At 47.6% G+C, this 25759-nt stretch overlaps 1 protein-coding gene across 1 annotated transcript in view; it reads right to left on the bottom strand.

Moving 5' to 3' along the window:
• Positions 1-3476: 3476 nt before the first annotated feature.
• Positions 3477-25759, bottom strand: part of LOC144162833 (uncharacterized) — a 51971-nt gene continuing 29688 nt past the window's right edge. The window contains exons 6-10 of the mRNA XM_077693512.1: positions 25432-25626; positions 22224-22370; positions 19988-20112; positions 7688-8902; positions 3477-5361 (exon numbers count right to left, since the gene is read on the bottom strand). Of these exons, the coding sequence (XP_077549638.1) occupies positions 5125-5361; positions 7688-8902; positions 19988-20112; positions 22224-22370; positions 25432-25626 (1919 nt within the window). The 3' untranslated portion in view covers positions 3477-5124. The remainder of the gene's footprint in view (positions 5362-7687; positions 8903-19987; positions 20113-22223; positions 22371-25431; positions 25627-25759) is intronic.

Genomic DNA, 25759 nt, shown 5'->3' with positions numbered 1-25759 from the left:
TAAGCAGTGGTCCCGGGTTCGAATCCTGGACCAGGACGAATTTTTCTTCAACTGCGAAGTTTCCGAGAAAGCTGTATAGCTTTCCTTTGTAGCCGTATGGCTGCATTTAGGTGGATGTCAAACTTTCGTTTACAGAAACTTACTCCACCTTGGGGATTTCCCCTAAATCTGGTCGAGTAGTTTTAGTCAATAGGATAAGTGGAAAGGAGCAGGAGTTAGCGCAGGGAAGTGACCGAACCAAATGTCCCACGCGGTTGTTGCACGTGGTGGTTTAGACGCGAGATAGTTGTGATCCTATAGTTAGTAATTCGTGAGAGAAGAGTTGATGCTGCAGGAAAGAATCGCACGTCGTGTTTTACTTTTTGATTAGAAGGGAACGCACGAGAACGCGGCAGTGAAGTAAGTTCTACAAGCCTGGGACGCGCAGAACCATGTGCCTCTCAAGAAGCTGAGTGTTGTGCGCACAGGTTGTGAGCATGAATACCTGCTCGAGGAGGCAAGGCTCGAGTCGGTGGAGGACGTGGAAGGGTTAGGTGCAGTGCGTGTGGGCTAGTCTGTTGCTGATAACCGACGGTAAGGGAGAGCCACTAATCATCATCATCATCTACACCGTTACGCTACCGCATATCCCAAGAGAAGAAGGTAGCTGGTTCCAGCTAGTTTATGATTAAATTCCCAGCTTGGACCAGCTGGTTCCAGCTGGGAATTTAACCATAAACCAGCATGGGACCATGGGATCTCATTGTGCGTGAACCTTGATCACTGTTTCTTCGAAAGCATTTGGCTTTTGTACTGAATGAATCTGCCGTGGGCAAGGTGTGGGCGCACCTGTGACTATATCCGCACTCGCGGGCACTGCGCTGCAGCGTAGGCATTTCGTACGTCGTGCCGCTTTCCGGAATCGCGGTTCCATTCTCCGGTGGTGATGTGGAGCTCTCTAGGGCAAGTAGCATCTCCACACGTGTCGTGTCACTGCTGTTATTCATGTCTATTGACGCCATTGCCGAGAATCGGTGGGAACGGCACAGACGCCGGGGCCTGTTTCTTTTTTAAGAGCGGAGCAGTTATGCAACTGTAAGTTCTGTGTTGCAGGAAAAAATACCAAGAATATGCGGAGCGCTCGTGAGCACGTGCCACGCGTCGACCGCCGAGCGTTCCTGGCACGCGCAGTGGTTTAGCAAAAAAACAAAACAAAAAAAACTCCAGCGCTGTTGTTAAACGTACGCTACCGCGCATGTAATGCTCGGCATGAGAAACAATGATCTTGATGCATGATGACTACTAGCACAGAGCATAAAGCAACGACGGAACATGTAAATAAATAATTTCAAACTTGTACAAATACGTGGTGATGTGTCTTTCAGTGCTCACATATAAAGAAATCCTGCAGCTTCGCTATGGTTCAAGCATTGCGTGACTTAGCGCAAGCAGTTGAGCTGGTGGAAGTGTACAGTGCTGAGAATGACTTTGCATCCACCACAAGAAGATACGACCTCTTCGATGCATATGACGACGATTACTAGCACTGCAACTATGCAAATAAACAAGGTGTCCACGGCAATGCTCACCGACTGCAGCTTCGCCATTCACGGTTTGCGCGCGTGTATATGCTCCCCTGAATATGTGCATGCAGATATATGGTGGGTACTGCCATGGCGGTTTTCAGTGTTGCCAAGAGAAGCAATCGCCCGCTAAATATCTGAATACCATCTATAGGGGCAAACATATATCATCCACTGAACTTGTCAACCACCCTTTATAAAATTTGCTGGAAACTCCCTCCATCTCACTTGTTTTTTATTCCATCCCAGTCTGCCAGACTTTGTGGACTTGTGATTGGCAGCCAATGCGTTGGCCCGGATACCTAATTCTACTATAGGCTCGCTGCCCTCAGCGCTGCAACACAGCTTGTGCCGTCATCCACAGCTTTCAGAGACATCTTGGACCTCGACTAATTGAAGGCACTTGGGAAAACACTATTCCTTCTTTCTCTTTCTCCTTCTCTCCCTTGCGAGATCTCTCTGGCTGTCTTGGGTAGCCAAGTTTTCAAGAATAAAGCCCGATGTGGCTGCGCCACGGTAGATAACAATCGAGTTGTGGTGGCGACGGCAACGAAGTCACCACGACCGCCAAACACATGACGGACGCGCCAGTGAAGCCACTTCTGATGTGCGTCACTTTGCTTTGGTGTGTGCGAATCTCAAGTCAATCCGTGACAAGCATCGGCCCGTGTCAGTGGTGTCCCAGGAACACTGGGTGTACAGCCACGAACTGACGCCAAAGATACACTCTGCTCACTGTCGAGTTTCGCCTGCGAGCCTTCCATTGCGATTAGGAAGTCACACGTAACCCCTCCCACGTGACCCCTGCTTACTAAAGTATTCTACTACATATCCTATTATTTTACATGCCCGTTTTCCACACAAAAGGAGCACGACCACAGCACACACCCCGAACGTGTCAATAAAGCATTTTTTTACTGATGCTACTTAGCTTACAGTACGATGTGGTCCGAATACCGGACGGATATAGGCTCGAGTTCGCTGTGCAAAAGCGTCTTGCCGAACAGCCAATTTTATCCGGAATATGCTCGCCAGGAAACGGCTAAACCTGTATATCTCTATAGCTGTGACCAGTGTCAGCACTTCAGAAAAATAGAATGTCACCTACTTTTCTTTCCCCGTGTTGTGCGCTTAAAAGCCTCACTGGTCATCTGTCACCACCAAGTGGAATGGCTCATGGCCCTTTCTGCTCGTTAAAAAAATGCCTTGCGGCAAAGCCAACACAAAACAGGTCTCTATGTGTCTGATTTAGGGATGACTGCCGTTATTAACCAATATATTAACCAATAAATATTAACCAAATACGGTCAGAAACAAAGCGAGTGCGAACAGGGTCACGAGCGGTATGGTGGCGCTATCTAAAAGGGCTGACAGTAAACAAGGCATCTTGCAGTTCGTTGCGGACTAAACAGCACACTAACGTTCGCTTGAACACCTGTCCTGGAAATGTCATCGCAGACATCACGAAGCGCATGATTTAGCGGGAGAATCAAAATTTGGGCCTAAATTGAATAATTTCTCAGTTAATGGAGCTTCGTCTGTTGCCGGAAAAGTTCTGGGGGCACTATAAAATACCAAATATTTCGTACAAAACAAACTTGTATTTTGTCTCCATGGTTAAGATGCTAGTGGGGTATACAAGTAGCATGGTGCCGACCCTTCACAGTTATTCTTACAACACGAAACCATATTCATGCAATACTTCCGCACAGCAGAGACCACACACTGGGAGCGATAGTGTTTCTGCATCCTTGGAAGCCACCGCAACAAAAGCGACTCCTCCAAGCGAAAATGCTGCAAACAGAAATTACGCTTTGTTTCTCGCACAAGGTGACCATGCGTTTTCACTGTCGCCATTTTTTGTGAAACGAAAAGGAAACAATGGCAAAGAGTAACAATAAAAGCTTTATTTGCAAATTTTATATACATAAATGAACACAAATACCAAAAGCCTGTTTGGAGTATGTGGTATGTGTAAGAATTTAATATGCACCTGGAGATTAGGAATGTTGTTCCTCTTGGAAAAATTGATCGTACACAATACAGTGCACACATATGTGCAAGATAAAAAGGCCTTTGCTTTAAGAGAAAATACCCACCCCTACGATTAAGCTTCTTGCCAAAATAGAATACTCATAAGGTAGGTAATCATGACATTACCCTACTTTACTTATTCTGAAACTCGCTTCCTTTTGCTATATGCTCTAAATATGGAACATTGCAAGCGCTCCAAAGGAGTAAAAACTAACACTTGCTGAAAACAAAGTGCAAAGGACTCCTGTCTAGGACAGCAACTGCCAATCTGTGCTGATATGCGAAAAATGCGAGAAGCAAGTTGAATCAAAAGTTCACCATGAAAGCACGTTTTCAAATTGTTGACACATGCCTTTATACTGTGCTGAAACCCTACTGTTCGTTCTAAATTCTTACTCCTCGACATGTCTTCATTACCGGATTTGCTTGATTTCTTCTGAGTTTTGATGAAGTTTGTCGACAGTGTTATAAGAAGAAAAAATATGATGATTGCCTTTTCCCTTGACAAGTGCCTTGAAAAGTCAAATTTCACAGCAGCAGGTTATGGCAGTGTATTGCACAAGGGGAAAAATTATGAGCGTCTTGTTGCTTGACAGGTCAGAGTTAAAGAAAATATAAATAGCGTCTTTCCCACTGACAACCTAGAGCCTGTAACGACACATTACGGGATCGAGCCAGTATCACGACGAGACAGAAATGGCGAGTGTCTTGCTCACCTACAACTTGAAACTTCCAGCAGCGCATAGTGGCAGTTAGAGTCGCAAGCAGGCAGAAATGACGAGTGCCCTGATAGTTGTCAAATAAGACTGCAATGAAGCAGTATATTATGGCAGTGCAAGAAGGGAAAGAAAATGCGAATGCCTTACCCCACGACGAATCAGAATCTTCAGCAGCAGATCTAGGCAGTTAGAGTCACAAGAGAAAAATATGACTAGCTTCATCGTCGACAGCTAGATTTTGAGGCTGTAGGTCAGGCCAGTGTCGTAAGGGAAACAAATTACAAGTGTCTAACCCTGTGACTGATCACAATCTTGTGACTGATGAAAATCTGCACAGCTGATTTCAGCACTTAGTGTCAAAATAGAAAGAAATGACGGCCCTGTTCATAGGCCAAGGAGGCTTTGAGGCTGCAACTCACAGCAGTGTCACGAGGGAACCAAATCACGAGTGTCAGTTATCCCGTGACGAAGCAGGATCTACAGCAGCAGCTATTTCGACAAGAGAAAGAAATGACAAGCGCTCGTCCCTTGATGGATCCCAGTTTGTAGGCACTAGTCATGAAAATCAGGCTGAAAGGAGAACAATAACTGCCGACTGCCTTGTCCCTTGACAACTCAGACTCTGGCAGTCAATGCTGGTGACATTAGCTAACAAACAGTTTCACCTCATTCCAAAACCTACATAAACGTGCAAATGATGTATCGTATACCCAGTGAGACACTCAGACTAAGACAAAAGATCCCGCATATGCGCCAGCTATTGTTGAAGTGGGAGCGCCATCCATCTTCTAGGTTTGTTCTCTTCCTCCCTAGGAGAGACTCCCCCTCACGACGGCGTCCTGCAGCCATGACTGGGTGACGAGTTCCTCGAAGCAGCACAGCTGCCAGAGGCGACCCACCGCCGAGATGAGGATGTAGTGATGCTTATCCGAGCGGTAGCTGTTCACTCGGATGTTCACCTGTTGGACTCCGGTCCACCTGCACAGCAGCTCTTGCACCGTGTCAGGCCGGTGCTGTACCATGTCCAGAAATCGGCCAGTCTGGGTCTGCGCGCAAGAGAGAAGGGGACGCTTGTAGTGACACAAAACACGCCAGACCCGCTGGTGTTGAGAAAACTGCGCAAAGTTATGCCTGTAGGTGTGTCAGTTACTGCGTGAAGCATCCCCCCCCCTGCAGACAGGCTGCAATTTCGGAAAAACAGTGTCCCCTTGGTTGGCAGCCTTTTAAGTGCACACCACTTTAGGGGCTCGCCTTGTCGTCGTAGCTCACTCGCTGGACCCAAGCAGAGCCACACGGCGTTCCATCCTAGCGGCTGTTGTCGCGGCATTACCCAGAGGCTTTGAAAGCCGAGCTGCTTATATAGTCACAAGCGTTCGAAACTCGTGAACTGTTGGCGCTTGTCACAGCTTGAGCCGTTGTTTAGCGCAAAGAAATCTGCAGGTACATTTGAGGCAAAATATACGTAACTAACCGGCAGTGCCTGCGTTCATTTAGTTAGGAACGCTCGTTGGGTTGGTTTTTACGATAGCAAGCAAAAAAAGTGGCAGTGCAACAAAGACAAAAAACAACAGAACTACCGTTGCCGCAGTTTCGGGCATGCAGAGGGCGCACGAGCACTGCGAAGGCGGGACATTTGAATAGCATTGGGTGGTAGCAGTAAGCAGATAACAGCGCTACAGCCCATTTTGGCGAATCCCTGCTCTGCACTTCCGACAGCTTTCACATTGAGTGGAACGGCTTTAATTCTGAATTTTTGGTTTTATCTTGCTTCACTTTGTGCAGTTTTTAACCCATTTTATTTATTTTCTGTCGCAAATACCAAGCCCAAGTGCTTCTTTTTAATTTAAAGACGGCTACTAGGCTCAGTGATATATGCCTAATGTTTTCTTTCTGCTGAAACATGTTGACATATACAAGGCATGCCTATAGCCTTCGTAACTGCCTGTATATAGTTACTTCTTGTTCAAAATCCTGCTTACTCTTGGCTGTATGGCTGAATTGAGCGACAGGCCCGCACGGACACAGACCAAAATTTTCACGTAGTTAAAAAAGGCCATGCAGACAAAATACACGTCCGGTGGTTGCTTGGGTTGGCAAATTTCCCCAAGTGGGTATATCCTGCCTCGACAAACGTGTAGCAGGGACGCTGAGCTGTCGCTGCGAGGCACGCACACACTAGCGCTTGGGATTTTCTTGTTTTTTTCAACTGCCGGGTGGTCGCCGCAAGCTTAGCTTGACAAACGCGTGCACCGGGGGCTCTGGGCAGTCGCCGTAACTTAAGGCACGCACACCCGAGAGCTCGGCACTTTCTTGTTTTGTAGCAGCGAAGCTATGCAGCAGATCGTTATTTTTCGGGACCGCAGTTAAAATAGCAAGAAAACACCGAGCGCTCATGTGTGCGTGCTTCGTTGCACCCGCCCAGCGTCTGAGGCGCGCGTTTGTCAAGTCAAGCATGCAAACTTAGGGAGATTAGCCAAGACTGGCCAAGACTGGCCAAGACAACTCCGGCGTTCGCCGTAATCTTGGCAACACGTGCTCGAAGCGAGAAACTCTAGTCATATAGCAACGCCCCTGGAAGGTGATGTCCAATGATTATCACTTCCAAAAAAAGTTAAGGAAGCCCACACTTACAGCAACAATGATAGAGTAAAGGTCATTGCGGCAGCGAAAAAGCGAATTCGCTGCATTCGTGGACTTAAACTGTCATGAAGGTTGCATACAGCTTCACAACCTTCAAGTCTTGCACATTAGTGTGAGCTTTTTTTCATTTTTTAACTGCTGGACAGTCGCCGCAATCTTAACCTACCTCACTAAGTGAGTATGCAATTGGCTTGACAAATGTAGGCCGGGGACGCTGGGCGATTGCCTCGAGGCATGGACACGTGAGCGCTCGGCATTTTCTTGTTTTATTTGAAACTGCCGGGCGGTCAACGCAGTCTTGGCCAATCTGCACAAGTGAGTGTGCTTGGCTTGACAGACCTGTGCCAGGGACGCTGGGACGTCACTGCGAGGCAGACACACACGTGTGCTGGGCATTATCTTGTTTTTTTTTTTTTTACTTCTATGCGGTCGCCGCAATCTTGACCAATATCCCTACGTAGGTACGCTAGGCTTGACAAGTGGATATGCGTGGCCTTATACCAAGAAAATTCCGAGCGCACGCGCTCACGTGCGCTCGGAATTTTCTTGGTATTTTTAACTGCGGACATGCAAAATAATGATTTGCTAAACAGCTTCTCTGTTATAAAATACAAGTTTGGCTCATCCACGTGCATCTTTCTGTGTCCCCATTCGCATGCTGCAAAGATTCACGATACAGCGCACCTGACGATGGCTGCTCAGGAAACATTCAAGGGGGCGCCACTAACTCACATTGATGCGGATAGGCTCCGACTCTTGGATCTCCTGAGCCCCATTGTGGTCAGTGTCACACTGCAGGCCGAAGCAGCAGACGTCCCGGGAGATGACCATTCGCGAGTAGCAGTGCAGGGCAGCCAGCGTCAGCACGTGCACATGTTGGGAGGTCGAGCTGCACCCAGTGCACACTGGGAGCACCGTTGGGACGGTGCTGAGGTACCTCAGGAACCCCGACACGTACCCTCCCGCAGACAGTATCCGCTCGTTAGAAATGTACTGTTCAAAGGCACGCTCGATGAACGATTCGCAGACCTGGGGCTCCCTCCTGACGCTGGTGCCCAGCAACTCTTCGTTCCGAGCCCACTTGCAGAGGAGGTCGAAGGCGGCATCCTGTGGGGAGCAGTTGTCGCAGTGCTCGTCTATCTTCTTGACCAACAGGCTCCACGCCAGTGGCCTCTCAAGAGGACAACTCCCGCTTCGCTCCCGCAAGAGGAGCAGCAGGACCTCTGGGATGCACCACGGCAAACCCAGGCTGTTTTCCTCCCGCCAAATCTCGTTGCAGGTCACCATGTACCAGGCCGACGCCATCTCGAGCAGCGTCGTTTTTGTGTCCCCCCGGGATGCAGCATCGACGTCGGCGAAGAACTGATCCTGCATCGTGGCAACCAGTGCGCGGTACTGCTTGGCGACGAGCGTCTCCACGCTGGTCTTGTCCTTCTTGCTCTTGTTGTAGCGGGAGACGCTGTTGATGGTGCCTGCGATGACCTCTGCTTCCGTCTCGATGCCGTGCTGCTTCAAAATTTGCGACATTAGCCCGGTGTAGGTGGACTTGGCCCTGTCTGCGGTGTCCTCATGCCTCCGCCAGCCAGGGTACTCGAACAGCGCGCGGTCGAAATCCCCTGAGGTGTATGTGACCGAACTGCTCCCGACGAGTGTCTTGTTGAGGCGGTACAACTCACCCAGGACCCTCGAGGACCGGTAGTTCACCTTGATCCCCCGCTTCGTCATAAAGTCAGGGTACCTCTGCGGCCTTTCTTCCTTGCTGAGTGACTCGGAGAGGCCGGTCTTTGCAAAGTCCAGGCAGATGGAGATCTTCCGAGCGAGGCTGAGGCAGACGGGGCTGAAGATGCCCAGTCTATCCTGGTCAGCCCAGGCCAGGTGCGCATTCGACATGATACCAACGCTGTCGTTTAGTATGTAGTTGCAGAGGAAGCGGATGATGTCCTCGTTCTGCAAAAAAAAAAACAACCGTACAATGGCTTACTGCAGACATTTCATCCTTTCAGAAAACTGGAGTCAAGGTCAAAATTTTGGTTAGCTCATGACAGAGGTTGTGGAAATTAAAACAACCTACCTCATTTTCACACCTAATAACAAATTTGGAACACTGGTACGGTTCACTTTGAAACCGATATCGATTTGCACTCATCTATGAAGCTTCCAAGTTTGTGGGCTAACGTACGGGATAGCAGAGGACCCCGGTTAGCTTCGCTAAAGAAACTGTTATGCGCCGTACACTAGCCCCTGCGGAATCCGAAGACTCACACACGGCTTCGGGTACTCACATGCGGTAGACAGGCTCCGGCAATACAAAGTGAGGCTTTATTACCTGGCAGATACAGGGCAAATACCAGACAACACGACTATCGCTTGCGGGGAGACAGTGGCTCCGTTCGCTCGCTCGAGCCGCGGGACTCAGACCTCGATATCCGTCATCATGGCCGCGGGAGCAGGGGAGGCATCCCGTGCGACCAATTAGGGCAGAATCTCCCAGCAGAGTCCCCGCGGAACGCTCTCACGGGCTGCTTTTCGGCTCGGGTGGAGGAGAGGAGGTCTCCTCCGGCGATCAGGAAGAGGGCGGCGAGGGAGAAGGCGACAAACCGGTCCTTCTTCCCCCTCGCCATCAACACAAGTTCGTGGCGAGCCGGTTCGGCGTGTCGCGTGGGGTCATGCAGAGGACACGACTTACGTGACGCGCCGGCTACCAGCTCACCCAAAACCTGTGCGGACAAGGCATAGGGCCACTAGGATCCCCACAAGTTCCACTTGAGACAGTGCGCTGTTAATTAAGCATGTCAATCCCAACATTCTTCGCAATATTGTCAGAACGTGTTGGGAAGTACCCTTGTAGGTGAGCATTCTCAATTCTTTATGTCAGCTTCATTGCATCTCAGCAGTACAGTAGAGCCCACTTACAATGAACTCGATCGTAATGCTGAATTCGTTTGTTATATCCACAGTTCGTTATAGGTGTAATAAGCCTTTTCTAAATGCAAAAACATGGCGCTCAGGTTCACTGATGACGCCACGGACATCACTTGCGCAGCGTTGGTTGCAGCAGTGAAGCTGCTCAGGAAAGTTTACCGCTCACCCCCCAGAACGGAAGTACTATACTGGGCTAAACTAAGTCACGCAAGTGGGAAAATAGCTCATCATATGGGTGAAAGCTGCGTTATGAATTGTCATTTGCACAGCTTCCAAAAGATGCCATCAAAAACATCAGCTGCGATGGTGGTGCGAATGCTTCGAAACCACCCACATTGGTGCAAGTAGAGCCAATCCAGAAAATAGCGCAGCGATCATCGAAAAGCACAAAGCACGTCACGCTTTGTTTCGGCATAAGTTCTGATATGTTTTTTTTTTTCTTTTCTATCCCGCCTTCCCCGCAGGCTATGCTGGAGAAGTATACACGAGTGAGCTGGAATGGAGAGTGCGGGCACTCAAGCCTGGCTAATTCTGCGGCTCCAGCTTTCTTTCCTCCATGACTGAAATCCTTCAGCCGCTTTGTGCCACCCTGGGCTGGAGGTAGGGAAGACACGACCTGCGCTTCGCAGATGGTGCCACCGTGCCAACAGAAAAGGAATACAATAGGTGCATATCTCAAAAAGAAGATGATACCACAAATGATACCAATACCGCAAAATGATACCATGATGGTACCAATGGTACCTATTGTACCAAAATGGTACCAATGATACCACAGAAGGAAGACAGGTGCATATCTCAAAAGGGAAAATGATACCACAAATGATACCAATGATACCACAAAATGATATCATTATGGTACCAATGGTACAAAATGGTACCAATGATACCACAAAAGGAAGACGATATGTGCATATCTCACCTATCGCCTTCCCTGTCTCGCGCCCCTCCTGACAGACTCCCCGCGTACGGAGGTGAAGAAAAGGGGGTGGGGGTTGGGAACTTGGAATTCCCGAAGGCGATGTCCTTTTTTGTTTACACGATCGTTTACTGGTGTTTTCTTTTCATGGCTGCTATCAGCTCTGCTGAGAAAGGGTGATCGCGCGAAGTGCATATCTCACTTCTTGGTGGTTAAACAGCCATCGAAGTGGCGACTGGAACCCCTTGTCGCGGACAGGTGAGGGTGGGTTGTTTCCTGTACCTAAGCTGCACCCTGGCACCCGTTCGATGTATCCGAAGTTTATTTCCATTGCCTTAGTGCATACTGTGATGATCTTGCCATGTTCGTTTGTTATAACCGAGTGTTCGTTACAACTACTGCAGCCGTTATAAGTCAGCTCGACTGTACTGCCAGTGAAGAAACAGAAAGGTTCCTAGGACATCATCATCATCATCATCGTCATCCTATCTACGCCCACTGCAGGGCAAAGGCCTCTCCCATTAATCTCTAATTACTCCGGTCTTGTGCTATCTGCGACCAATTTTCCCTTCCAAACTTCTTGATCTCATCTGCCCATCTAACTTTCTGCTGCCCTCTGCCCCGCTTGCCTTCTCTAGGGATCCACTCTGTTACCCTTAATGACCAACAGTTGTCTTGCCTTCGCATTACATGCCCTGCCCACGTCCATTTCTTCTTTTTAATTTCTACTAATATGTCCTTAACACGCATTTGTCCCCTGATCCACTCCGCTCTCTTCTTGTCCCTTAATGTTACACCTATCATCTTCTGTTCCATTGCTCGCTGAGTCGTCCTCAATTTAAGTTGAACCCTCTTAGGGAGCCTCCAAGTTTCCGCCCCGTAGGTGAGTACCAGTAAGATGCAGCTGTCATACACTTTCTTCTTCAGGGACAATGGTAGGTTGCCATTCATTATCTGAGAATGCCTGGGAATGGCTAGGACGTAAGGCTTCCTAAAATTGCTGGGGACCATTTATGGTCGCACAACCAAGAAAATGATTCTTGTTACAATTATCTGACAAGTAATATTGTAACTGTTTCATTCCGGCGAAAACTTTATTTGATGCCGACCATAAACAATATAGGTATCCTCGGTATTCAATAGCGTGGAATGCATGCAGGCAACCAAGTGTGCGCCGCCATATCTGTGGCCAAGCGTCTGTTGCTAGGCGACGTTGTGCGCACGGCAAGCAGATCAGTACACCCCTCTTCTCCTCCGTGCAACCGTGTAAGTGCGCCCGTGGCCTCCGCGATTGGCTGCCGGCGGTGCGCCGGCGCGCCGCCTGCAGCAAATCGCGGAGGCCACGGTGCGCCGTCACTCGTTACGTCGGGCTCCGCGGGATGGCGGCACTTGTCCAGCTAAGCACGACTGTGAAACACATGGCTGTGTTTCACGTTACGAACTCTTTGCCGAACACAAAGTATTGCGTCGAGTTCACTGTGAGTGCGATTAATAACATCTCTGTTGGCGCCACAGTTTAGAATCGGATTGGAACGGAGCAGATGACGCACGCCAGTGTCTTTTTTTTTCTTCGGAGTGCGGCCGCAGTGGCCCAGGCTGCGCCGTATCCGTGGCGCATCGGCCATGTCTGTGGCCGTTTCCAGTGTTGCCAAGCGAAGAAATTGACCGCTAAACTTTTCAACGAATACCGGCTATAGGTAATGGTTTGACTAAACTTAGGTAGGCAAGCTGGCACATAAACATTCAAATTCAAAGTGCATCGACCACTAAATGATAAAAGTGACAGAACCAACATGTGTTATCCCATGCTGTATGTGCCTTACTTGTGTTTATCTCTCCCACCAAGGTACTCAGCTGAAGATTTTCTTGTAGCTCAACGTTAGGTGGTGTACCTGAGAGGCTAGCTAAATTTGTTCTCTGTGTGGTGAACACAACGTTTCATTGAAGAGACATTCTCCTGGTGCACTGTATGAAACTACATCTCTTTCGAAGTAAAGGCTCCCTTGTTATTTAGGGTGAAAGCCTTAAAGGGGCCATGAAGACAAAATGCAAGTTATGTCCATCAGACATGTTGTTTTGTCGCATTAACAAGAATACCCATTTTACCACAAACCTGAAACAAATAATCGAGATATTAAAGAAGGCATATTCAACACTGGCAACTCCCTGGCCACTTTCCGTCAACGTATCTATGACATCACAGAATCTTGTTTGTGCGATAGGCGGCCACCGAGATAAGCTTCCACCAAACGATATAACTGGGAGATTACAGTGGGGCATCAGTTTCGTTTCATAGTATCAATTTGAATGCTAAAGTGCAGTTACCATGCTGATAAAAACTTTGTTAGTACCAGCCCATGACAGGTCACTCCTACCCATATTACCGTATTTACTCGGGTAATGAACCCACTCGCGTATTAACCTTCTCCCCACTTTTTTTCTTGAGAATTTACTTTTTTGTCACTTCTAATAAAAAATTCATCGGGAATATGTTTTTATCTCAGCATGGTTGCTGATGCCATGGACGGTTGCAGTAACTTGATATCACCCCACAGTACGCACATATATGCTAAAAACTCATTACAACAAAATAAATCTCAACACTATCCAGAGACGTGAGCGCGAATGCCGTAACTCACAATTAAAAAAATTGCCCGCTTGCGGAGCGCCACCTGCTGAACGCAAAACAAACCTTCTTGCACCATAAAAACGTTTCGGCGCACGAACAAAGCACAAAACGTACTCTGAACTCCTTCCCTGCTCTTTGCTATGTTTTTTTCTGTTCCGGTTGATTCCGGCGGCATGCGAACAAAGCACTAAGCGTACTCCGCAGTCCTCTGCTCTTGTTCCGCGACTTTGCCATTGCGCTCCATGGTTTTGTTCACCGACCTTTTAAAGCAAAGCTTTACTACTTTCGTCCAGCGATTTCATGGAGGATGACACACCTTCAGCGATACACCCCTCGAAGCGCATCGCACGATTCGCCAGGCCCGCTGTTGCCGCCTGCAGGCACCGACAGCGGTCACCACCGCCGCTGTGGCAGAGGCAACCAACCACGCCCGCAGCCTCCCATGCTTGCGGCGCTGGGTCATTTCGGGCAACGTGACTCGTCTTGCGCCCGGCGAAGAAAAACGGTGCGTTCGCCATGAATGAACGCCGCGTTTGCCCGGCCTTCTTCTGTGAGCGTTGCACGTAACCATACGACTTATAGATGTGGTCTGCAATACCGCTAAACCAAAGGTTAACCAAGCGAAACCAAGACTCAACCTGACTAAGCCAAGCTTTTGCTTTGCATATCCAACGTTAGCGGAGCTAAGCCGCAGCCATTTTTCTTGTGCTCCTGGTGTGCAGCGTACAATGGGCCGTACATGAGCTACACAGCCGGTTTTAAACGGAAGGTGGTGGAGCATGTATTGGCGCACATGGAAACCGCGCGGCTGGGCGGCACATCAGTGTTGACCCAGTACGTGTACGCTACGGGCGAAAACGAAAGGTTTTTGAACGGTGAACGGTGATCACCGTGTGTTTCGTGGATCCAAAGATTGGAAGTATCCCGGTGTCGGAAAAAAGGTTTTGGAGTGCCTTGATGGCACAAAAGATGGTGCTGTGGGCCGATTACAAATGTGACGCCGCAAACAACTTCAGTTAGGACAACTCCATGGTGAGTAGGGGGCCACTAGCATGTTGGGAATGAAAAAAAAAACGTATTACATAATTACCTACGTATTTTTACGAAAATGGCAAAGCTCTGACAGCGCTTCTCTTAGCAACTTTATTGTATGAAATTTCAACTTTAAAAATCTGTTGCAACTTTTTCCCGCATAATGAACCCTCCCCCCAAATTCATGCCGAATTTTATGGAAAAAAGAGGGTTCATTACGTCAGCAGATACGGTATGTCGCTATTGTGCAAAATTTGGAAATTGTTTAAATATTTCTTGCATTTTTAAATTAAAAAAAACACCTTCCATGACTGAAATGAAGCTGAGTGCGCTACCAAAGTCGAGTTCTTTCATACTGAACAAAGTTGTATTTTGTGTTCATGGCCCCTTTAATTAGTGCCCCACGATGCGCAAAGCTGGCGTTATCGTCATTACTATTGTCCAATAATGAAAATGACTACCACTGTGAACAGTAAAAACCACATTTGCGTTTGTATTAACACGGAACCTAGGTTTTCAGAGTACACGGGAATGGGCATACCCGAGGGACGGACAACACTAATTCTGGGGAGGCTGTAGCGCGAAGTGGGCACATTTATCTGCAGATCATCTGCAGATAAATGTGCCCACTTCGCGCTACCCAAATAATTTGGGTAATTGAAGATTCTTAAAGGGGTCCTGAAATACCTTCCGCCGATGCATGGATGTACATGTAACCAAATAAAGCAATGTATTAGCAATCTCCTCCCGCAAGAATTTTGTTAAAGCGATGAGTATTAGCTGAGAAATCGTAAATCAAAAAGCGTGCATTATCGTCGCGCCGTGTTTCCTCCTCCTTTCAACTTACTCTCCGCTGTTGACGGCGCACGAGCGTTCCCTCCCATGATGCAGCGCTACTCAGCGGTGACGTACTTCCACTATTGCGCTGCTCAGACTGCCGTCTGCTACGGGCATGGCTACGTGCAAGCTTTGTTGACACCATGAATCCCGCACTCCGCTCAAGGCTGGAAAAGCAAACAAAAAATCTGGTCACATGTGTGCGGCGGCCTGGCCTTGCCCTTTCGCGGTGTACGTTGCTGCAGTTGCTATCGACGGCACGTGACTTTTTATCGGCGGCGAACTCGCAGCCGCACGGGGAGGATCGTGCGCTCGTTCTCTTTGATGCACCGCGCACTGTTTATCCAAAAAGCGCCGTATCAGATGTGGCCCCGCTGGTGCCGGGTCTTATTTTGCAGCGGTGCTAATTCCTGCCGGCCGCATGTGAAAAAGTTATTTTAAACTGATACAGAACCCGTGCACAAAACGCTTCAATCATGTGACCAGTTCAGCTTGGGGCGACGCGTGGTGGAGAGAGGCAACGTTGGCAAAACATGCTCCGCCGCGGCTCTGAGCTTTCTAGCGCTGGAGCGAGCGCCAATTCTTTGACAATCTCAAACATCGGTTGCCTTGGCAACAAGGCACAAACCGCTCTAGAAGTCAGTTACGGTTCCGTGATTCCGGTTCAGCTTGGGGCCCTACCTCGCGACATATGGACACTGCAGGCATGCCACTCACTCTCATTGGGAAGTGCGAGATGCGTTTGGCATTACAGGAGGCGATAGTGTGTGTGTGTTGTGGACGCCTTTGTTTCGCGATGAAATGCGACGCTGTGCTTCTGCGGGTGGATAGTGCTTCCCATGGTCTGGATTATCTTTCTCGAGCAACGTACGACTCAACATCGCATGGGGTATGTGCAGTGTGCGTGGCTAAAAGCCATCTCGGCTTGTGCGCCAGAGTTAAGTGGCTTGCTGTTCGTCCCCGCAAACCGCGCGCGAGGTGAGTGCCGAATTTACGACGGGCAGGAGGAGGCAACCCATCGTCTGTCAATCGCTGTTCAGACTTTCAACGGATGTTCTGACGTTGTGTCCGTTCAAAACGCATCTCTGGATTGTTTTGAAGTTGAATAAAATGTGTGCATCAAACCCGGGCATTCTGGTCGGGGTGTTCTCTGCGATTGCACGAAAGAAGTGCCACGGGGCTTCAACGCTTTCTTTATGGAACGTACTCAGGTAAGAGAATATCCATGTCGTGTTATGGCCGTGTTTCATTCAATACAAACGGTTAAGCGTTTGTTTACACTTGTTTCGTTTGTCGTGAAATGTCCAAGCACTCCGGCACTACGCTGGCAGATCAGCCGGCGAGCCGAGCGATGCTGAGCAGACGACTCATCTCTTTGCCGGAAGTGCGTGAAAAATTTGCCCAATAGCAGGATGTCTAGCTCATGACGAACATCTAGGAATCGATGACGTAGACATGTGAAGATGACGGCGTCCAAAAACACGAAGGGAAAGGTGAGAAAAAAGCGACAAACTTTGCAACAAAAGTGTGAGCTTTCCGCTGCGCGTAAAAGAGTAATACTTGGCACATATGACGTTGACGACCCAATCTAACGATAGCACTAGTTCCTTTAGTGTGCTCAAAACGCCTTTCAGGGCCCCTTTAATGCCATAGAAGTATTAAACATTTGAAAAATTTATGTCGGCTTGCTTCTCGAGGAGCCAATGGCGACTCTGAAAATCACAACCGAAGAGCCGCAGTGTGGCCAATTCATGTTATTACAGAGAAAGGAAAGCTTAGAAAGAGACGCAAATTTGATGTTGGAGAAAAAGAGCCTGTTGGAATATTTCATGCCCAAAGACAAAGAAAAAGAAGCGAAAGAGGAGGCACAAACACGATGTCCTATCAGTGAAGACTTCGGTGAGTATCGCCAGGCTTTCGTCTTCACAAATGCCCCGCATAGAAGGAAATAAGCTTATTCGGTACAAAGGGGAGGCCTACTTATGCCTGTGGCATCGTAGATGCCCTCAGGAATTTTTTATTTTGAGCAAACAAGTACTTGACATCATTTATTGCCAAGATCGCCGATTTAGTGCTCGGTTTCAAAAATTTCCAAAATTTTCACCACCTAAAAAGGTGAACGATTCTTACCAAGCAGAGAGACCACATCAACTGTGGCCCAATAGCGAAACAGTAAAAAGCAAAACTTGAAATCCCAAGGTGTAGTTTGACAATAGCAAGGCGCTCTCTCTAATAAAACACCCTGAAGCAATAGCCATTCTTTTGTTCCACAATTTATGAAAAAAGTATGGTTGTGAGTCCCCACATGGGAATATTACAAAAATTTTTTACTTCGCTGTGCTACAAAAATTTTGTAGTACAGCGAATCGGGCGAGTTGGTATTCATCCATTATAAAACCTCGCGGTAACACGAGGACACAGAAAGAGTCCCATATAATATAGGGCGCGGAGCAGACTAACAACTAATTTTTAAGTGCAATGCACTTCTTAAGCGACCCTGAACCTGCGTCCACCAGCGATGTCCGCGCACGTGGAGATGGGCGCGCGCAGCCTGGCCGCTGACATGGCACATACCCACGTGGGGGATTGGCCAGGAATCTCCTCGTCTTCCTTGGCAACGGGGGGAGATGGGCGCGCGCTGCCTGGCCGCTGACATGGCACATACCCACGTGGGGGATTGGCCAGGAATCGGGCGTGAGAAGGGCTAATGCACCCGCTTAAAGGAGTACTGACACGAAATTTCAAAGCTGAGATCCGCTCTAGCAATCAAGTACAACGACAACACAAATAGGTGTCTGTGAATAAATGCATCTTTCTTTCTTTGTAGTTGTGTGTGTGTGTGTGATCTCTCTTTCGCGAACATTACCGAACCGCGCAAATTCAACTCGTGCATTCGCACTTTCACATTCTTCCCCTCGGGGAAATGCGGGGAATTTTTTTTATTTAGGAAACATGTAATTTATAGGAACAGCCAATTTTCGCGCCTGCGCACATTTGTGCCTTTTTCTGTGTCTTCGTGTTACCGCGCCTTCTTCTGTGTTACTGTGTCTTCATATGTTATGAAAAAACATTTTCCCCACAAATAAACGTTCCCATATTGGCATAATACTTTACGGTTACCACATGAGAAAGTGTTCCAGAAGGGTAGTCACTTAGTGGTAACATGTTATCAGTAACAGCCAAAGACTGCTGTGCATGTTTAAAGGAGCCATGAAGAGAAAATACAACTTCGTGTAATTTTAAAGAACTAGGATTCAGTATCTGACTCAGCTCCATTACAGCCACAAAAGATGTTTTTTAACGAAAAAAAAAAAGCAAGAAGTATTTAAAAACTCAAATTTCGCGCCACAGTGACGTGTTATGAGCAAAGAATGACGTCATACGGGCCAACAATAAAACGTAATTTTCAGTGCGTTAACTGCACGTTAGCATTCAAGTGATGCGGTCAAATAGAACTAGAGGCCCCATTACACACGTCCAGTCATGTGTCGTCGCGACAGGTCAGTTAGGCGGCCGCCAATCACACAAACAAGGTTCCGTGACGTCATAGAAAAGTTGCGGGAAATTGGCCAGGGGATCGCGACTGCTTCACACGTTTTCTTTAATATATCCGTTATTTATTCGAATATTGCGATGATATTGGTATCATTGTTATCGGGACTAAGCAGTCTTTCTAATAAACCCAACTTGTATTTTGTCTTCATGGCTCCTTAAGTCCTTCTACTTCGATTCCTATGCAATGGTGTGCAGTCCCCGACTCATGCAGTTGGCGGCGCATAAAGCCCTGCACTGACACTCTGCTTGTTACCGCAGGTTAACTGTCAAGCATGCCTGAGCACGATCGGAAACAAGATTTTTGAATTCATTTTGTTTTTTAACGCGCCAACACTACACCGGGAATGAGGCGCGCCGTATTGGAGGGCTCCGAATTTTGACCACCTGGGGATCTTTAACGTGCACAAAAATCTTGAACACACAAGTCTTCGCTTTTCGCCTCCATCAGAAAAGCGGTTGCTGTGGTCGGGAATTGAACTCGCGTCCTTGGGTTCAGCAGCGCAATACGCCTTAGCCACCGAGCCACCGCGGAGGGTAATCAGAAATGATGAAAATTACAATGAAGACTTATCGCTAATACCTTCTCGCCAGCAGGAATCTTCCAATCCATCCCAGAGTCATCAGGTCGAGGTACACTTTGAACGAGATCTTTTTGCCGCCAATTAGGCAGTGTATGATAGACATGCCCAGCGTGCTTTAAAACTGTCTGCAGGTCCGCGGTTTTCGTATCTGCAACTGGTAAATTTATACGTGGTGCGAGTATGTTCACATGTTTGTAACTTTCATTTTTTGTACTACAATCTTACTGCTACAAAATGAACGCGCACTAAATTTCAAGCAGATACAGTTCGTCTCACAAGCTTATAATCCCTGCTTATTTGCATTTGATTTTGCGACCACAGAAATCGCACAAGCGGACTGTAGCGCACCACAACTTCCGTGCGGGAAACTAGGTGGTGGGTCGCGTGCCTATTCCCTGTTTTCCTCACTTATTTCAGTGACGTTTGCGTTTAAATGTGGTTTGAGTGCTATTCCAACCAGGCAATCTTTCGAATGACCCAAACTGGTATTTTGTCTTCATGGCCCCTTTAAACACAGTACTCCCACAGACCCGGCCTTTTTATGAGTGAACACTAACCAGGTTTCCAGTTGAAGGCGCCCCCACTGAAGTGTCGCTGTACGTCATGGGCGTCCTGTTGCCTCCCGGAAAGTAGAGACTTTCCTCCCAGATGACAACGTACTCGTCTCCATCAAGGTCTGACCCTGAACACAAGCATGTTCACAAACACTTCGGATGCAGTAATTTTAACCAGGCTGGTCAGCACATGTCAACAGTTCTCACAGTTGTTCTGCTCATTCTCTGAGCTTAGGTGGCTTATCGTTAAAAAAAAGTATAGTCCACAGTGCACATCTCTTTTCAAATTGAGAAATTCACCACAGTCCACATAAACATCACAGGAGCATTAGGATAGCTTTGAACATTTAGAACACATGTCATTTAGGGAAATCTGGCCCCACAGATTAGGCCAGACCCCTCAGCCAGAGTGGGAATGATGTGCGACTGCCCCGTGCATGCAAAAATACCGTTATTTTGGCATGGCACAAGCAGTCAATAAAAATAGTGTCTACTGTGTCAGGAGTGCTTTAAATGTTAAGAGCACATGCATAAAAAACTGTGGTTGATTCTTCTTTCATAAGAATCGGTAAAACATGAAAGTGAAACGTGCAGCGAAATCTGCAGTTGAGCATGATTTGCGGGTCGGCGGTTGTCTTGTGGGTGTGCTTGGTGAGCGACGTCCTGCTGGCGCGTCGCTTCACCAAAGGTGTACTGGTGTCATTTCCGTGACGGATATGACGACAATGAAGTCTTGGTGTCCCAGCAGAGGTGTTAAAATATAAAACCCAAAAACGAACAACCCTAAGTACCTATAACGTACTCTTTAGTACTACAGGGGTCGTCCCCGCGAGAACAACCCCGTGTGCAGGGGTGCACCCTTTACAGGCCATTTGCTTCATTGTACTGGCGTCATTTCGGTGACAAATATGACGTCAGTGAAACCTTTGTGTATCCCGGAATAAAACACTTACGTGCTAAAAAGGCTCCTTAGCTGTTCCTTGTCAGTACACTGCTAGGTCAGCTTTGAATGCACTAACTTCACATTGTTTTATTCAGGATAGATAATGCTCTATCAAAACAATGTACAAGGAAGCCACAAGAACTGGAAAATCGGGTGGAAGGAGCAAACAAAAGAATTAAGCCAGAACTTCCTATTGTGGAATAGCCATATAGTGCGCACCATTCATAGTCGGATTGTCTTTGTATGGCCTTGTTTTCATGCGACTGGGCTGAGTTGACCAGATCTGTGCCGTTTAAGCCAGCTGAATGCAATTAAGGGGGGACATGGCTTTTAAAACAACTGCTTTTAACCTTGAAGTAAACTCTGTGAAACTTGTCAGCCTTGCTGCTTTTCCGCCACTGATTTTAAGTTGATGGCTGCGGCTAGCTACGACTTTCCCACCGCTATTCTAACTATTCGAAGCTAATCCTCACTCACTTCAAAGGCAACAAATCAAATCCACATGACAACATGCACTGTGGCTATAGTGATCAAGTCATATGAGCAACATAGACAGTGGCAAAAAAATCATGCACCCATCCATCTAACGACGACGATGGATGAAAGCGAAGCTTTCTCGTGAGGGACTCCTTGGTTTTAAAATGAGTTTGGACTTTGACTCACAGACGGTTTCGACTTTGACTGCTTGAGCTTTTACTTTCACTTACACACAGTTTGGACTTTTGATCGCGGTGGCTTTGACTTTGACCGTTTGCCATTTGATTTTGCACGAAGAAAGCTCTACGTTCTACCATCATCGTCGTTAAACGGAGGGGTGCAAGATCTTTCTAATTTCGTACGTCCATGCGCCCCCCTCCTAATCCAAACTGCTTTGACCATGCCAGAATGGAGCAATCGGATAGACGTTGGCTTCATAATGCGAGGGACCCAGGCTCGATTCCGACCATGGGAAGCTTTACAATTTTTCTTCACTTTACCCAATATCATCATCACAATGAGAGAAAGTTGGCTTTTCAGCGGTGAACTCTGGGTGGACTACAGACGACATCAGTGAGAGGTTGAAAGCTTTGCCCTAAAAATGCAGTGCCTACGCCCTTTTACAGAAAGAAAATTGGTGGGAACTTAGTGGCCAGGGACGTGTGTGTTAATACAAAACACTGTATTACTCAATCAACACATCCACCCGCTCTCTCAAAGAGTGGGCTCATGGTTCTGTGTACTCCTACCTCGTGCGACGAACACCAATTTTCGGACAACAAGCCACAATTGCAGAGAAGAAACTTGACAAGGGCATACCGGCCATCTCGTTCGGGTGCGGCCGGGGCCCCCTGGCCGGGAAGACAATGCAGTCCCGTATGTGGCGCAGGGCTGGCACGTCCACGGCCACAAACTTGCGCACGTCCCCGGGGTGGAGGCAAGGGCACTTGGTCACCAGCACCGTGCCTGTATCCCAAGAGTGGGGGCACGCATTCAGAAAAACGGCTCCACTAAATCAACGCCCCGACAATTTGGCGCTTTTCGATGCTTTTACCGAGAATGCTGCTGCTGATGCTGAAAGGGGTCATGCAGACAATATGCAAATTTGTTTTATTTGAAGGATTTCGTTTCTTTAGTGCCCCCAGCGCTTGCCCGGCAGCAAACAATGCCGTATTCACTGAGAAATTAATCAATTTAGGTTGAAATTTTGATTCTCCCGCCAAATCGCGTGTTTTCGTATCATCTGCCATGAATTCATGAAGGCGGATATTCAAACAAACTTCCTGTGCGTCACTGGCTCTGCAGCGTTGCTTACCGGCAGTCCTCCCAGATGGCGCTACCATAGTCAGCTGCAGACGTTTCTTTGGTTGTGACTGTACTTGCACCTGGCGTCTTTTTGTTACCATAAAAAGCAATCGTTTCGTGAAACATGGGCTGTGCTCGACAAACAGGGTCACGTAAGACAACGTCACTTACGCCAATCGGCCAGTGTCGCGTAAGACAACTCCAAAACGACGGACTGCTGTGCAGCTAAAACAAGCACAGTATGCCCAGTACCAACAGCAGTGCGCATCAGTATTTCTATGTTTATGTGCACTTTAGTAACTCTAATTGTTCACCTCACCGTTCTTACTGCTGTAAAAGTAATATGCATGACATTTAAGCTCAAATAGCTCGTTCGGCATGCTTATAAGCCCTGCCTAATTTGCGTTTGCTTTTGCCGGCCTTCAGCTATTCGCACAGCTGCGCATATGACATCATAGGTTCTGTTGCGGGAAGTGAGCTAGTGGTCCCGTGGCCATTCTCTTTTTTCCAAATTCTATAGCTTATTGGAGCGAAGTGTGCGTTAAAAGTGGCATCAGTGTGATTCTAATGAGGCAATCTTTCGAATGAACCAAACTTGTGTTTTGTCTGCATATCCCCTTCAAGATGCTCTAGGCCCATGTACAAGGCTTGAAGAAGTGCACGAAAAAACTATAATTGAGAATTCACTGGTAGATCTCTAAGAATCCATGAGCATTTTGGCCCTCTCCCCCACAAACGTGAGGCTTTGTCCGATGCACACACCTTGCTTCAGCTTCAAAACTCACACACCTTGCTTCAGCTTCAAAACTCCACAACATGCATTTCTCGCTCGTATCTTGTACCCCGTTTGCTTCGTCTTGCCGATTGCATTTGCTCGCTTCAGCACAGCGGCATTGGCTGTCTGCCAATTGTTTTTTCGCCCACCAGTGTCGGCATTTCGTCGCCGTCATTCCCATTGCTTCGTCTTTTTCCACCATGCACAGGCTGCAGACTCCATTTACATTACCCACAAGCATTGACAAGGGTCACAGGAGCCCTCAAGCCGCCGTACAACAAACCCGGTGCGTCAGTGGAGGCAGGTCCCAAACAACGACGTCCGAATTACAGCTAAACATCCAATGCACAGTTTGGACGGCCACTGTATGTCCATGTCTGGATGCACATTTTTGGATGCACAGTGGACATCCAGAAACGGATGTACAAGTCTGAATGACATCTTGCCAGAGAACATACATAGTTACTACCAAGCATAAAATAATGGTTAGATTGAAAATAAAAACCAGAACGAAAAAGCTACTCGCTTGTCAATTAAAAAGATTTTGTACATCAATACCCTGACTTGTATGTTGCAAGTTTCATCTGCATATTTTTAACTAAGCCTGACATTTTTTGCCTTTTTTAAGCACCTCACCAACTCTAACGATGATCTCTTTAGGGAAGAATATATAAGAATTGAGAACCGCTAACGAAACGTGTGAAGCAAGTTCACTCCATTCATGTATGCCTGTCTGCCCAGTAGTGCGTTCGTCTTGGGCGGATATCCTTTGCGGGAACATAAGCATCTCGTTACGTGATTCTGGAAATTTTCACTCAACATCCCAAATACATCCAATTTCGTATGTACGGCTGGACGTACGGAAGTGATAAATTCGGGTGTCCCACGGACGTCCATGGTACGTGCATTAGCATGGATGTACGGTGGACGGCCGACGGACGTTGAGCCGCAGTTTATCTGATGCCTCCTTGGAAACGCCTCTCTCTACACTTTCTATGTGCCCTCCCCACTGAATTGTTCTCTGCTTCACTTACTGTGTTGCAGAATGTTGCAACGCGGATATTTCACTGACATGCCTCACCCAAAGGTCAGCTGATAAAAACGTTACAAGATTTCTACATTAACTAGGTGTATGGCTCTGTAGGAAGTTCTGCCTCACATACAGGCATTTCGCTGCTGCAGCTTTATGTAGTATATATACATCTGCCTCATATATGGGGCTGTCGGGTGTACAGCTGCATATAAAAGAAATATTTTTGGACATGCAAGGATATTTCTTGCTTACGAAACATCAAACTGCTCACACCTAATTACCGACGAAACAAGCTACTCCATTTCGACGTAACTCACCAGTCTGTGCAATGCTTGCTCACCGACGTGCAAAGCTCTTACGGAGCAAATTATTCACCTAACCAGCACAAGGCCAGTAATAAGTACAACGATGACAGTGTTTGAAAGAAGAAAGATTAGCGCTTGGTCAAGAGGATAGGCATCATCAGTCACAAGCAGATGCTCAAATGCTGAAATTACAAGAGCAGGGCATTTCAAACTTACATTAATGACAAATCCATCTGCTAATCATGTCTGCTAAAATGGCCCTCATTAGAAACACAAAACCAATCGGGGCCATGAAAGTTTCAGTGTATAGTGCACGCACACTCAACAACACCGCTGCGCAAAACGTTTGGTGGCAAGGATGATGGCAAAACGCTAAGTGGCACGGACGATGGCAAGGATGATGGCAAAACGTTTCGTGGCAAGGATGCAACATTTTGCTGATTTTGCAAACCCTTAATCTTTGATGTCATAGCCGATATTGAAATGCTTTCGTTGCAGCAAAATATTATATAACATGATGATAATCACATGCCTCCTCCTGTATATAACACTGCAAAAATGTTTCCTGTGAACAATAGCACCTTACTGAATTGAATCAAAGAAACGCACCCGTAAGAATCATGGTGTCGGGCACCGCAGCATCACCTGCCCCGTCCTTGCAAGTGCTGCTCTGACCAACGCCCATCGCCGTGTACTGCACAAACACCTGGCCGTAGTCAAGGGTCCCTGTTTCATCCAGGACACCCAGCATGTTGCGGCCCTTGTCCACAGGAACGGCTATGCGGCTCTTCTCCTGCAGGCCGGCTAGAGTGGGGGAAAGAGAAGTTTTACTCGCCACTTCACTCGCATAAGAAGCGAAAATGAGAAAATTTCACAGAACCAGCAGGATAGACATGCGATGTAACCGCAAAGTATCACCAGGAAATTCCCAGCATGT

Source organism: Haemaphysalis longicornis, unplaced genomic scaffold (genome assembly GCF_048455015.1).
Source record: "Haemaphysalis longicornis isolate Haplotype H1 unplaced genomic scaffold, Haemaphysalis longicornis Haplotype H1 scaffold_12, whole genome shotgun sequence".
Lineage (NCBI taxonomy): Eukaryota > Metazoa > Arthropoda > Arachnida > Ixodida > Ixodidae > Haemaphysalis > Haemaphysalis longicornis.
The sequence above is the reverse complement of the archived record's forward strand: the minus strand, read 5'-3'. Positions and strand labels throughout refer to the sequence as shown.